Source organism: Fusarium fujikuroi, chromosome FFUJ_chr01, assembly GCF_900079805.1.
Source record: "Fusarium fujikuroi IMI 58289 draft genome, chromosome FFUJ_chr01".
NCBI classification, from domain to species: domain Eukaryota; kingdom Fungi; phylum Ascomycota; class Sordariomycetes; order Hypocreales; family Nectriaceae; genus Fusarium; species Fusarium fujikuroi.
This window is the reverse complement of record NC_036622.1, coordinates 3,908,483-3,922,825: the sequence shown is the minus strand read 5'-3', so window position 1 is coordinate 3,922,825 and position 14,343 is coordinate 3,908,483. Positions and strand designations below refer to the sequence as shown.

Here is a 14,343-nt window from a genome sequence, read left to right as displayed (position 1 = left end):
CACCGGAGCTCTAGGCTTGCCCATCAGCCTAACCTTTGTTCATTGGCAAGGCTGAGAAATTCAATAACTTCTTCCAGACTTTGACAGTGCATTACATCTCGGACCGTCTCTTCTTATTTTCACTTTGTGATCTATAAAAATTGACCTGGACCAGAATTGTTCGGTTCCTTCACTTGTGCAATTCTCTTTCTCCTTCCGGATACGCAAGCATCACAGAAACTTCAATATGTCGACAAGACCACCCTCTCGCGTCGTCTTTGTCGGCAATATTCCTTATGGTGAGTTCGACCACATCTGTCATGGCTGGTAGTCGCATCGCATCGCATCTAACACTTATTCCAGGCTTGACCGAAGAGCAAATTACCGACATTTTCAGCAGCGCAGGCAAAGTCGAGCGATTCCGTCTTGTGTATGATCCCGAGACTGGACGACCTAAAGGATTCGGCTTCGCAGACTATCCAGATACCGGTATGGATGACAGTAGCCCTCAAAGACTTAATCTCCCTGACCCAGCCATGTAGATTCTGCATCGTCCGCTGTGCGCAACCTGAACGATTTCGAGATCATGGGACGAAAGCTTCGCGTCGATTTCAGTAACGACCAAAAGAGTGGCGATGACGACAAGGACCCAGCCATGTCTAACTACAACCCGCACGTCTCCAATGGCGCAGCTCCCAGCTACAATGCTCAGCCGAGCACTCTTCCTCCTCTGCCTACTGGAAAGGAGCTTCCTCACGGTGTCTCTTGCGCGGACGCTATTTCACGAACGCTCGAAACCCTTCCTCCCCCTCAACTCCTCGATATTCTCTCCCAGATGAAGACACTTGCCAGCAGCGAACCGCAGCGCGCCACCGAGCTCCTCCAACAAGCGCCTCAGCTGGCCTACGCCGTGTTCCAGGCTCTCCTCCTCATGGGACTCGTTTCTCCCGAAGCCATCCAGTCTGTCGTTGAGCCTGGAGCTCCCCCCGCTGCGTTCCCTCCTGCGCCCATGCCTAGCTATCCGGTTGCGAGTAACACCCCTCCTGTTGCTGCTATGCCTTATCAGGCACCGCCTCAGCCCTATGCTGCCGCTCCTGTCGCGGCTCCTGCACAAGCTGCGCAGGATCCCGATACTTTGATGCGCGCAGTGATGGAACTCCCCCAGGCCCAAATTGACATGCTTCCTGAGGCAGAGAGGCAACAAATTTTGGCTCTCCGTGCTACGTTTGCTGGACAGCGGAGGTAGACACATGTACTCTCCAGCACGTTTCAGGTGTGCGTCATCAGAAACTTCACAGATAATTACACATTATCGAACATGTCAACAGAGCGTCATATCCTGGCCGAAGTCGGCATCCGGTGTATCAGGCGTTAGGGCGCAGGCTCAGGTATGAATTTAGTGTTAGGGGGGGAAGCCATTTCTAGGCAATGAGCGAAAGGAGGCCAACATATGCATGTAATATGCGTGTAAATCTAGAATCACGAGAGATCAATTATAACTCTACCTAATTGGGTTCTGGAAGCATCTTTCTTATTTGTAGCTTTTGGTTGTGATGCTATTAGAACAAATGCTACTCGAGCGCAGCTCAAGTATAGGGTGGGTACCATCACATGTTGGTAATACTGATCCAATACGGTTGTTATGGCGAGAACTTGAGAACAACATTTGGAAATCGAACAGACTATGAGTACTATAAGTATTAAATACAGGTATCTGGTTGGTGAGACAGTATGAAGTTTTGTGGCTTCTGAAAATGACACACGTTGAGTCTAAATTCATAGGTATGATAACCAAGTCCTTCAGGGGGCAAGAAAACTAAAGGCTTGAGAAGAGGATGCCAACACAAACATAGTAAAAAGCCCCCTAAGCTTAGGCTAGATCTACCTAAGTAATTCATTGCTCAGGGTCAAGGTCCTGAGTTATCCTTCCTCCCCTAGATAGGTAGCTAAGCAAGCACAGAATTAAACACATATTTATTGAAAACGAATGACACTACAATTGGCTCCGTGCGTCCAAAATGGCCGAATCTAGTGCTTGCTTCAACATTTCCAGGGAAGAACGAAGTATGGGAGTAGATTTTGGACAATTTTGTGTGTACGAATCTTTAGCCATAAACACCACCTGTAGAGCAACCTCCCTAGCAGTCCCATCCTTTCTAACAGCCCAGAGGTATACGTGTTCGCAGAAAAGCGAGTTCCAGATAGACATACATTTTCCAAAAACAACTCTCAAAACACCAAATGACAAAGAGAACGAAGCAGCAGGGTCAAAGTTGGCTGTGTGCCTTGCCATGTGCCGCGGATCAGAATGTGCAAAAAAGCACCAATGTCTACCACTTATAATATTCGTATGCACCGAGAGGTTTGTGTCGTTTTAAACAATGTTATACACTCTCTTGGCAATCATATAGCACGCCAGGCCAAAGAACAACAGACCAGCGGTAATCCAGAAGAACCACGTAAGGTCTCCTTCGTATTCCTGGCCTGGCACCCATACGTTCATACCCCAAAGACCCGTGATGATATTCATGGGGAGCACAATCGTACCGAGAACAGTGAGCTTGCCGAGAACATCTGCCGTCTGTTCTTGACGCTCATTCATCCGTATGTTGATCTGTGCGAGGTAATTACCATGAGATCGAGCCAGTATTCTGTACATGTTAGCAAAATGCAGCTCCAATCGTAGAGAAAAGTCTTACTTTTCATAGTGGCCCAGGTTGGCTGTCATTGTGACGATATGATCTTGAATGTCACCGAGATACAAACCAATCTCAGACCGTGGCGCAACCTCCCACCGCTCGTTACAACGCTTAGCAAACCCCTTGATTACGTCTGCCTTGTTGCCTAGCAGCCTGTATAGACTCATAACTCGCTTTCTGCAATCTCCCACTCGCCGAAGCATATCTGTGCCTGGATCTGAGTTTGTAAGTGCATCGTCATTCTTGGAGGAGGTCTCGTTAAGTCGCTTATCAGCAGACGAATGCAGCTTTAGGATGGCGTCGTCAATCTCGTCAACCTCGTCCTCGATGTTCTGTATCAAGGGAGCAAACACGTCCGTAATGTCGTCGATAATCGCGTATGAGATCCAATCTGAAGAAAGAATGAGATAATCCTTCAGTTGTCGGATTCTGCGTCGGACATTGGCGGGATGAGGTGTCTTGGAGAAGTGAAAGCTGAGAACGCCTTCGCGAAATACCACCACATACATATCAACTGGCTCAAGAAAGTTATCGCTGTTGTTATCTTGGTCGAACGACCGATAGTTGACGAAGTAATAATGTCGGAAGAGCTCGACCTTCTCGCGAGCCTCCTGAAGCATGATATCCTCTGCAGTAAGCGGGTGAATGCCAAAAGCTTTAGATATGACCTTCATCTCAGGCTCCGTTGGGCAGAGGACATCGAGCCACCAGACTGGTCTTTCTCCATACCTGACAGTCCTTTCCTTTGGTTCGCCTGCAGTGTTCTGAGAAACGTGAACACTTTCATCGGCAGACTTCCGCCCAGTAGGTGTAGCACGTCCAGATTCGCTTCTTGAAGCAACATGGGCGAGAGGATCCCTGAGCGGCGACGTAGTCCCTTCGCGCAAGTCGTGGTGATCATGAACTGTCGACAGCGATGGCTGGCGCGTGTGAACTTTGGAGTTACCTTCTGTAGCGGTGCTATGATGGCGCAAACCTGTTGGAAGCGGTGTCAATTCCATGTCGTCTTCATCTGATTCGTCGTCGGATAGAACCCGAGGATCTGGAACAAAAAGTTCCCGGAAGCCACCACCAGGCTGAACCAGTTCAGAGATAGTCTGACTGTGAATTGTGCTCTGGAACTCCTCGTTGAAATAGGTAAAACGATATGGGGACTCTTCGTCCGTCTGGTACCATCCCTTACGCACAGGTCGCAAGCGGCCGTTGATGAGCTGCGGTTCTGTGATTCTCTTGACACGGCGCTCCTCCGTTCGGTCCTCCTTTTCCATGTGGCTCCATTCCTCCAGCACAGATAAGTCAGGCCATTGACCACGGCGGCGGCGCGTGCGATACTGTCGGTGCTCATGAGCCTGCGATTGTGTATCGTCATCTCCGAGCTCTGACATCCCAGGAGCAGGAAAGCAAACGTCCTGCTCAGCTCCGGTTGCCATTCGCCGGCCCATATCAGGGCGGTTGTCACCCATGCCCTCCATGTCGGAGAGGATGTCGATGTCACCCATCATGCGATGCGGCGAGTCGTCGCGACTTGCCCCGAGCCCATCCCGAATCATAACATCCCCCAAGCTAAGTTCTATACGGTCCGCGGTACCAAAAGTAGGCGAGCCTGGCATGGATGGAGGGGCGTTGACATCGTAGTTATCTCTCGCGCCAGACGAAGTTCCTAGGCGTGTCGTTGAAGACTTGTTCGACGCGCGACGACTTCTCGTTTGGTTTGACCTAGCGTCACTTGCGCCGTAACCGGAAGTCACTGATTCGCCGAGCAATGGTGCATTTTCGTCCCAGGGTGTGTGGTCCGGATGCTCTTCCTCGGCAGAGACAGCTGGTATCGATCGTAGACGGTTGCTGGCTGAACCCGAGTAAGGTGAGACTGGTATGCCGCTGGCAGCTGGCGTCGTTGATGCTCGACGGGGACGCAATGGCTGATGGTCCCTGGAAGTTTTTGTTAGGAAATTGCCCTCGATATTCGTCCCTGCCAGTCTAGCTTACCGATGATCTAGCAGTGCCTCACTATCTATACTGGTATTGCTCAAGTTGGCTCTCGGGAGATTGAAGAACCCTTCTCCCGTTGCTTCGCGATCCTCATCGTGATCATCATCATCATCCAGTGCCGCAAAACTCTTTCTGCGCGTCCGCTTCTTCCTGCCGCCGCGATGGCCCTTCCTCTTCCTAGCCTTGGATGCGTTCGAGTTATTTGACGACTCAGGAGCCTGGAGTTGATTGGAGGTCGAAATAGGAGGAGTCGCTTTGCTAGTGCTTGCCAGGTCAGCAAAACGATTGCTAGACATCGCGAATACCTTCAATGGGTGAACGAGCGTTTTTAAGAAGTATGAGAAGAGAAGAAGGCCGAGGAGGAGAGGAATACCACCAACGACGGAGGTACAGTGGGATTTCTCGCTTGGAACTGCAAATGAAGAGGTAATGATGTCAGCTATCAATGGTTGACAGGGATAATTTTTTAGTGTAGTTTCCACTAACAGACAACCTTGAGATAGTGGAGGTCAAGAGCAGGCCAAGAATCACCTTATTTTTTTAGAGTTAAGATATGAACGGGTTTTTCTAAACGGACTTCTCATCGCTTGCATTTTGTCCAGTATAATATTGGTCGTGGTAAACGACCGACGGCCGTAATTGCTGTCCACGGTGATGCATTCACAGTAAACAGTATGCTAACTTTAGCGGCGATCCAACAGGGCTGCAAACAGAACACAGGCGGGCCAGTAACCTATGGCGATGTACTTGCTGTAAATAGCAACGGATCCCCACAGTCTGGGGTGATTCACTTCAGGTCTTCAGTGATAGATATGGAGGTTACCTGTAAGGTAGACCACTGGGTTGGTAAGTACCTACCTACCTACCTACTCATTGAACCACTTAAAGCGCCAACTTGTTCTGTGGCCAGTAATGGTCTGAACATAGGTACCCACTAGGTAGGCAGGTATGCAAGTGTTGTGCTTAACCACGATGCCTATTTCCATCTCAGCATCAATGGATGTACTACAAGGTAAGGCATGCATCTGAGTAGACGTGCTCCTGGTGCTGGATAATTTTCACCGGAATCAGTCCTCAGCAAAGGCGCGGTGGCAGAGTGGTCTAATGCGATAGACTAGAAATCTATTCTCTTCGGAGGCGTCTGTTCGAATCAGGCCCGCGTCGATAGGACCCATCCCATACGGGGTTGGATGTTATCTTTTTGCATGTTTCACACTACAAGTTAGGAAATTGTCACCTAGGTAGTCTTTAGCTTGCTTGGCTCCAACAAGTCTCGGTTCCTTTATGTGTGGCTTTGGCAACTCTCTTTCAACATCCATAACTTTGGAGGTATGTTGCCACTAAATTCCTATTATTATTAGTATATATTCTGCTGATATATACCAAAATTGTACTGAGTCCGTGATTTCCCTATGGAACCAGTCTCCGCCAGAACAACATGTGCATGGTATCAAAAATAATCCTCAATCAACCTCAGTTGTCAAAGTCCCACAATTTAACTAGTAAGCTATCCGCTTCGGCCTCAGCCTCCCCGTCGTTTGGCGTAAAGACCTTTTTAGGGATGTGGAACTCGATAACAGGTGCCTTCTTTACATCCTTTGTCATCTCGGCTTCGAGGAGCTATGTGAGTGTTAGCAAAGTCCCCGACATGCATTGCCGAAGGAATGGGGGCTTACGGTGGCATATGAATGGTCGAGGAAATCTTCGATGTTGTAGGAATGCTTCGTGAACTGCTCCGAGATGATCTTGGTGATAGTTGCAACGTTAGGATGATAATGCGATTGAAGTTGAACAAGCTCCCAAAGGCAGCTTTCTATCGCATCTGTTTGCATAGGGTCCGCCTCTTCTGAGAGGAAAGGATCATCGACACCGTGCTCCTCAATTTGCTTCTTCACCTCTGGATCTTGAACCTCTCGATGAATCATGAATGTACATGTTGGGTGACGCTTGAGCAGGTTGTAGATCCAGGGAGTCACGAAAACGATGGCTCCAGGGGGTGCGTTGAGCGCAAGACGAGCAAGGCGCTTGATGAAGCTGGCCACCATGGCCGCTGGTAGATGTGTGGAAGCAAGAAATGTGTCTAGAAGACGGAAGAATCGGGATCGATGCTTGGAGTGAAGAATGTCGCGGTCGAGGAGAGAGTAGAGCTTGGTATAGAATGATGGATAGTCAAGGTTGCGTTCCGAAATCAAATAAAAGACGCCGGACAGAGCCAAAAGAGACATTGAACCACCCGAATCGTAGCAGCTTGTCAAAAAATCCAAAAGTAACTCAGGTTTTGTGAACCAAGGAGCAATCACGGTCGAGATGACGTTGAGAATTTGCTTCCGCTGGTCCTTTTCCTCAACAAGGGTCATGAGAGAGAGCCATGCTTCCTGAGCTTGTTTCTTGTGCTGATTAACGTTTCGTAGATTATGTGTCTTCTTCTTTGGTTTGGGAACGAAGAAATCTTCAAGCTGATCGGCAGATTCAGGGACACCGTCCAAAGCTGACAAGAGCGCAAAGCATCGATCAAAGAGCTCTGGCGAGGCATTGCCTTCTTGTTTCTCCACAATGTGCCTAGGTGATGGTCAGTCGAGAGCTCCCTGACCTAACGTTTGAAAAGAATCAGAGGCGACTTACTTGACTGCGTTGAAGGTAAAGTAGCGGATATCGTCGTATTGCTCCACATACTCTTCCACATATGCCTTGACCACATCCTCATTTTCGCTCTCGAATAATGAGGAAACGATCTCTCGAAGAAAAGCTCGAGGGAATGTGTACTCGTCCTTGTCATAAAGGAACTCGCCCTCTGCCTTGAGTGTTTTCATGCATAGGGTTAATGCTGGAGTCGCCAACTCTTCATCCTGTAGAATAGTAGCCAGAATTTTCTTGAACTCGGCAAACCGCTCCTTCAGCCATCCCACAATAAAAAGGTCTTTCTCAGATAGAGTCTTCTTGGCGATCAAAGCGCCTTGAGTGAGTAATCGGATAAAGATTCGGCACAAGACAACTGTAGAGAGCATGCTCTCCTGGCCCCCATGCTTAAAGTCATTTGCTGTACTGAGCAAAACGGTGAGGTCGTTATAGTTCTTCCGTGACTCTAGAATCCCTTCTTCCATTGATAGAATTTTCGCGCTGGCATCTTCGGATTCATTGCTGGACGTTGACGATGCTCTCTTTCGTCGCTCAGTGGTGGACTTCTCATGAGTTGAAGAAGACCTCTTGCGCTTGAGGCCCTCTGTAGAGGCCGCTTTTGGCATCGTGGGTTTGCTAGAGAAGTGTGACGAATCCGTTTGAAATAGTTTGCGCAGTAAAATGAACTTCTTACTTTTTACCTTTTTTTTATTTTTAAATAATAAAGTCAAAGTCCTTACTTTGAGAAAAACTTACTTCATTCAAGTTCATAAAAGCAAAATCTCGAAATCTTTCTTTGATCGTTGAAAATTTGGCCAATCATATCCACTTATGAGCCAACGGGAAAATGCCGGCTCCAGATCTAAATCTGATAGTTGAGGTCACGTGCTCTTGATTGTTGCCGAACTAGCGCGATAAAACCTCAACCTCACTTCCAGCTCTCCGATCAACGACAAGCCCCGGATACCCCCATCACGAACCATCCCACAATGGCGTCACGCTTGGTACGAAGCGCCGTCGGTATGTGAAGAAATCTCGAATTCCTCGAACCGAACCCAATTCGATCCCAATTGGCGCACCGCCGACCCATGCTGACTCCTTATATGTAGGCGCTCCCCTCCTCCGACCCGTCCTCGCCCGCCGAGCTGCCCCTGCCATCTCTGTTGCCGCAGCGCGATACAACAGCAATGTTCCCGCCGAGGACCCCAAGAAGAAGGCCCAGAGCATCATTGACGCTCTTCCCGGTAACAGCCTGCTCAGCAAGAGCGCCATCCTGAGCTCCGCCGCTGGTCTTTCCATCTACGCCATCTCCAGCGAGTACTACGTCATGAACGAGGAGACCATCATCGCCATCTCCCTTCTCTCAGTCTGGGGTGCCTTGATCAAGTACGGTGGCCCGGCTTACAGGGAGTGGGCTGAGACGCAGAACAACAAGATCAAGAACATCCTCAACAGCGCCCGTGCCGACCACACCGAGGCCGTCAAGGGCCGCATTGAGGACGTCAAGCAGATGGGCAGCGTTGTTGAGATCACCAAGAACCTTTTCGAGGTTTCCAAGGTAATTCCGAAGTGTCCATTGGATGGTAGCTGGAAATGTGGCTGATTATGGTTGTGTTTGTAGGAGACCGCCAAGCTTGAGGCTGAGGCTTTCGAATTGGAGCAGAAGACTGCTCTTGCTGCTGAGGCCAAGACCGTCCTTGACTCTTGGGTCCGATACGAAGGCCAGGTCAAGCAGCGACAGCAGAAGGAGCTCGCTCAGTCCGTTATCGCAAAGGTCCAGAAGGAGCTTGAGAACCCTAAGGTTCTTCAGCAGATCCTCCAGCAGAGTGTTGCGGATATTGAGAGTACGTGCAGCCAATTACTGCCAATCAATAGCATTACTAACCTTTTGCCCCAGAGATCGTTGCCTCCAAGGCCCAATAGATAATTAAACGCCGCCGCTAGAGGCTCGGTCCCTAGATTCCACGGTTTTTCTTTGTACCCCTTCTGTGTCATAACAACACCTGTGCATTAGCCGAATCAATCAAGACCCTAGTTACTTCACTGTCGGAAAGCTGTTACCCGTGAGATCTTGGGAAGATTTGGGTCGATTGTGTTCAATTGGGTTTGTCGGAGCTTGTAAATTGCTCGTCGGGAAAGGTCGGAATCTCCGATATCGCCTTTTCTCGGCGTATAGCAAATGTCCAAAACAAAACATTTCAGCACAACGACTTCGTCATTCCCACCTAGTGAATCATTTCGTCAAATGCCTACCGTACACTGAGCAGTCTTTCGTAAATTGTTCCATTTGGCCACAATGCTTCACTATTACTCGAGACGCTTTGATGAACATGAATATAGGTTGTTCTGAAACTATCGTGCATCTACACATGATTAATGATACATGGAAAAGACCAGCAACCTCCAACGCCAATTCCGATTCCAAAGGCAGATGCTCTATGCTTCCTGATATCTTTGTCCAAGAGAACCACCCCCTTTCGTCAAACATTTAGGAAATGGTAATTAAGAAATGCGTAAAGCAGGATACTTGACGAGAAATATTGAACCTGAATATTAGTAGATTGGTCTCGATTCCTCCCACTTTTTCACATCAGGGGTTGCCTTTGTTGGCTCTGGCGACTCTAACTGAGAGTTAGGACCGAGTGATACCCGGCCGCTCCGTCGCCTCCTTGCTCCGTTGCCAGCAACAGGGCCAATCCACTCCCAAGCGCGACCTACTTCGCCGCTTCTTCCTTCGCGCTGACTGGTTCGAACATTGCTGTTTTGTTCTACAACAGCTCGAACCCGCTGCCAGATACGTTCTCGCTCAGACAACGAGTGAATAGCCCGGAGGACGTCATCTCTCAAGTTTGGTAAAAACAACCAAGGATCATCGATGCCTTCTTCACCTAGTTCCTTCTGATTGGCAAGTCTACCCAGTACTAGGTCGACGAGAGCAGGAATTTGAGCACTTGTAGCTACGTGCTTCCGATATCGGGCTCGCAAGTAGAAAATAACGAGAATTAGAGCGATCAAAAATCCAGCTGGGAATTTATATCTTGCCAGGCCGAGTCGGATTGATCGTTTGATCGCACAGGTGTACGGAAGGCGAGCGAGAGACGAGGACGATAGCCATCTGTCTGAAAGATCGGAGGAATTGGACGATCTGTAGGGTCAATGGTGGATCTGGTTAGTCAATAGTCAGAAACAATTGGAGCAATGAAATTGTCGCCAGATAGGTCATGAAAGTCCTAAGCTGTGAAGAGAGAAAGAACTTACGGTGCTGTCTCAATGATCTCGACCTCATCTCTAGCGGCGACCTCGCCAATGGCGGCAGCCCACAGTTCATCAAACTCGTCCTCGTTGAGTCTCTTGGACCTCTTGCGGCTCACGGTCGCCTTAAGCTCGTGTTCAGCCATCGCAGGAGATTCCTCTTTCTTGCCATCCTCATCAACAAGCTCTCCGCACTCATACTGAGCTCGGCGATCTCTGAGTTCTTCAATAGCTCTATCAGCTACAGCTTTAACGCGGCGCGCTTTCTCGCCATCCGGCTCACAAGTAGGTGGAAGTGGCACTAGCCCACCAAGAGACAATGGGTGCGGCTTGAGAATGAATCCATTCTCGCAACGAACCGAAAAGTCATGGTAACAATACGCATGCGAAGGGCAAGGCTCGCACTGAGGCTCAATGAAAGGAACAAGAGCGTCTGGGACAGGAATGTCTTGTGAGAAAAGTGGCTTTGCTTGACCACCGACTTCGCAATAGCCAACCGCGATTTTCTCTTGACGATACCACGCAAGGTAGGCTCCAACAAGAGACATCAAGAGGACAAAGAGAGGTGCCTTAAAACCACCTCTTCGAGATACCTGTTGAGAAGGCTTGCGAGGCTCGATCTCCATTTCACCCCGACTTGCAGCTTGCTCCAATTCTAATTGCTCGTTCGGGGTGAACTCCTCACCAGGTTCCAGTAAGTCCGGAGTCGGCTCGCGGTATCTGGGAGTAGGCTCAACATCATCTTCATAATCGTCATTGTAACCATCTGTCCTGCGCCGGGACGATGACTTTACACTTCTGATGGAGTCGCCGGCAGTTGTACGGCGGCGATTGGTAGGTGTTTTATGTTGAGCAGGCGAACTGCCACTCTGAAAAGGGTTGTCGTGAGTGAACACGCTTTCTTCGTGGTCGGGCAGGATTGTCTCTTCTTCTTGTGGTTCATCTTTAATCTGTGGCGTAACTGTTCTCCTCGGTTGGCGAACGGAACGAGGGGCATCGTCGTTCTCGTGGTCGTCAGCGTGAGAAAGCGCACGGCTTACTGACCGTGTGCTGCGTTTGGTAGGACTCCTGGGCACAGGAGTCGCCAGGACATCATCCTCAGCCTTAACACGTGCCGACGACTTTCGAGGAGACTTAGAACGCCTCTTGGTAGTCGACGGAGGTGGGAGATCGTAGTCATCCCAGGTGCCGTTATCTTCCGGACTGCCGGCATTCACGATTCCCATGCTTGATCTCTTAGCTCGGGCGCGCTGAGCCCGCAGCTTTGGCGCTTGAGCCAGTACATGATCTTCAACCAGCTCGACAAGCTGGGCCTTTTTGGCAGTCGCGGGGTACTCAACATTATGCGTAACAAGAATCGATCGCAGACGCGGAATAGTGACCGAACGTGGGTCAAACCCTTCTTCGAGGTAGTCCTCCATGTCGGCCATGGCGGCAGTCGAGACCAAGGAAGAGCGCGATAAGCGAAAAGAATTTTAGAGCATAAACGAGGATGACAATGCGGGATGGTGTTCAGGCCGCAGGAATGAGACCGTCTATGCCTTGAGCTAGAGCTTCGTGTAGACAGGAGGAGATCAACAAAGAAGGGCCACGCAACACTCCTAATCTCCCACGATGGCTTTCTGTAACGATGAAGACAGGAGGAGATTGATCAGGTTTCGTCTTCACAAGAACAAACTGCAAAAGGCAGCAAATTTTAGTCGCAGTGGGGGGATGAATCGTGTGAAAAAGGCTTGTCTCTGGGTTGACAGGCGAATTGTTGATGACGGGCGCGGGTGAGACCCTTGACGCAATGATAAATTGAGTAGCGTGGTTGTCTGTGGCAACTCAAATCAGGCTCGTGGTACAGAGGCAATCCCCTGTCACTTGACCCGCTGGATCTTCCACCCATGCTCCATAAGCCATGTGGTGTAGCACCGCCACAGATGCTGTAAGCCACATGTTGCGCCACTTTTGTCCCGCGAGCTACCTATCGAACGATTAAGGGACGATTAGTCGAAGATTTGTTGTAGTTGCAAGTCATACTTGGAAAAGGGTTTGTGCTTGGCTCTTCGAGTCTAGGGGATCAATTGATATCAAATACCAATGCTGGCTCGAAAATCTGTGCTGGGAAAGCCCGGCTTCGTCTGTCGGAGCTGTGTACGACAATATCAGTATCAGCTGCGCCGGGCTTCAACCTCGGCACAGGACAATATCTATGATGTTGTATGTGTTGGCGGTGGGCCAGCCGGCTTGAGCTTACTGACAGCTCTTCGTGAGTTTTTCTTGTCCGCTCAATCAGCAAGTGACTAACAAACAGTAGGGGCTAATCCTTTGACGGCCGGTCTCCGAGTTGCCCTCATCGAAGCCCAGGACCTTTCCAAAACCAAGTCGTTCTCACTCCCTTTGACCCAATTCTCCAACCGATGCAGTTCTCTTACCCCTGCATCGGCTCAATACCTCGACAAAATCGGCGCATGGCGACATTTACAGCGTGAACGTGTGCAGGACTACCAGGAGATGCAAGTTTGGGATGGAGTGACAGGTGCCCGTATAGAGTTCGACTGGCCACCCAGTACGACCGGGGACAAGACAATTGCCTACATGGCTGAAAATCTGAACTTAACATCTGGCCTGCTCAAGAGATTGCAAGAGCTCGGCGGAGTGGACGTCTTTGACAAAACGAAGGTGGAGGGTATTGAACTGGGCAAGGAGACCGAAGAACTGGATCTGAGCGAATGGCCAGTCGTGCAGCTCTCGAGTGGCCAGTCGCTGGCAGCACGACTCCTTGTGGGCGCAGATGGGGCCAACAGTCCAGTACGCACATTCGCCGGTATCAACAGCCGCGGATGGGACTATGGTAGACACGGCGTTGTCGCTACGCTCGAGCTCGAAGGCGAGGGCTGGGGCGGGCAGTTCAACAAGATTGCGTACCAGCGATTCTTGCCTACGGGCCCTGTTGCAATGCTCCCTATGCCTGGCAAATACGCTACGTTGGTCTGGTCTACTACACCTGAGAAGGCCGCCTTGCTCAAGAGTCTGAGCCCCAAGGACTTCATCGCTATGGTCAACGCCGCCTTCCGTTTGAGCCCCGTCGACATTGGATTCATGCACTCGCAGGAGAATAACCAAGCAGAGGAGCTATCTTGGCGCTTGCAGCACACTCATGTTGATGCGGAGTCTCTTCCACAGACTGTTGCTGGAGTTCAGGAGGGGAGCGTCGCATCTTTCCCTCTGAAGCTGCGCCATGCCGATACATACACCGGCGAACGCGTCGCACTTGTGGGCGATGCGGCGCATACTATTCACCCCTTAGCTGGCCAAGGCTTGAATCAGGGTCAAGGGGATGCCCAGAGCCTAGCCAAAACCATTGAGTATGCTGTCTCTCATGGTCAGGACCTCGGCACTCAGCTGTCTCTCGAGCCTTATAACAGCGAGCGCTATGCTGCCAATCATGTCATTCTGAACGTTTGCGATAAGCTTCATAAACTCTACTCTGTCGAGAGTGGTCCTCTTGTGCCGCTTCGTTCGGTTGGTCTTCGGGCTGTCAATGCTCTCGGCCCCCTAAAGAATTTCTTCATGGAGCAGGCTTCTGGGACTGGTACTAAGCTTTTGTAGACTTCGGCAGACAAACCTCCAACTCTCAGCGCATATACTTTTGTCTGTAACACTGGAACTGTACATATCACACCCAAGAATAATGGAAATAAGATGATTCATTGCTATTTCAGAACACGCATCACCTCTACATAGCTTCTCGCTCGAGCACACGACGTTTGTGGGAGTATTTACCGTGGTCTCCCTATCAGCTATGATTACAAACAAAAGA

The 14,343-nt window shown here is 49.9% G+C and overlaps 6 protein-coding genes; 3 read left to right on the top strand and 3 right to left on the bottom strand.

Annotated features, from left to right (window-relative positions):
* Positions 1-226: 226 nt before the first annotated feature.
* FFUJ_00881 (related to cleavage stimulation factor 64K chain) lies at positions 227-1,225 on the top strand (the record flags this gene model as incomplete). XM_023570130.1 has 3 exons in its annotated part: positions 227-278; positions 343-468; positions 522-1,225. The coding sequence occupies 3 exons, from the start codon at positions 227-229 to the stop codon at positions 1,223-1,225; spliced, it is 882 nt and encodes a 293-aa protein (XP_023424640.1).
* Positions 1,226-2,353: 1,128 nt separating this feature from the next.
* On the bottom strand, positions 2,354-4,963 carry FFUJ_00882 (probable MNR2-Manganese resistance protein; the record flags this gene model as incomplete). XM_023570119.1 has 3 exons in its annotated part: positions 2,354-2,630; positions 2,679-4,607; positions 4,665-4,963. The coding sequence occupies 3 exons, from the start codon at positions 4,961-4,963 to the stop codon at positions 2,354-2,356; spliced, it is 2,505 nt and encodes an 834-aa protein (XP_023424639.1).
* Positions 4,964-6,140: 1,177 nt separating this feature from the next.
* FFUJ_00883 (putative ribosome biosynthesis protein NOC4) lies at positions 6,141-7,909 on the bottom strand (the record flags this gene model as incomplete). XM_023570108.1 has 3 exons in its annotated part: positions 6,141-6,287; positions 6,344-7,226; positions 7,290-7,909. The coding sequence occupies 3 exons, from the start codon at positions 7,907-7,909 to the stop codon at positions 6,141-6,143; spliced, it is 1,650 nt and encodes a 549-aa protein (XP_023424638.1).
* Positions 7,910-8,272: 363 nt separating this feature from the next.
* On the top strand, positions 8,273-9,206 carry FFUJ_00884 (probable H+-transporting two-sector ATPase chain b precursor; the record flags this gene model as incomplete). XM_023570097.1 has 4 exons in its annotated part: positions 8,273-8,303; positions 8,393-8,841; positions 8,905-9,127; positions 9,181-9,206. The coding sequence occupies 4 exons, from the start codon at positions 8,273-8,275 to the stop codon at positions 9,204-9,206; spliced, it is 729 nt and encodes a 242-aa protein (XP_023424637.1).
* Positions 9,207-9,836: 630 nt separating this feature from the next.
* On the bottom strand, positions 9,837-11,965 carry FFUJ_00885 (the record flags this gene model as incomplete). XM_023570086.1 has 2 exons in its annotated part: positions 9,837-10,428; positions 10,542-11,965. 2 exons carry the CDS (start codon positions 11,963-11,965, stop codon positions 9,837-9,839), a joined length of 2,016 nt encoding a protein of 671 aa, XP_023424636.1.
* A 655-nt stretch (positions 11,966-12,620) lies between these two features.
* FFUJ_00886 (monooxygenase-like protein) lies at positions 12,621-14,132 on the top strand (the record flags this gene model as incomplete). XM_023570074.1 has 2 exons in its annotated part: positions 12,621-12,789; positions 12,838-14,132. 2 exons carry the CDS (start codon positions 12,621-12,623, stop codon positions 14,130-14,132), a joined length of 1,464 nt encoding a protein of 487 aa, XP_023424635.1.
* Between the last annotated feature and the right edge of the window lie 211 nt (positions 14,133-14,343).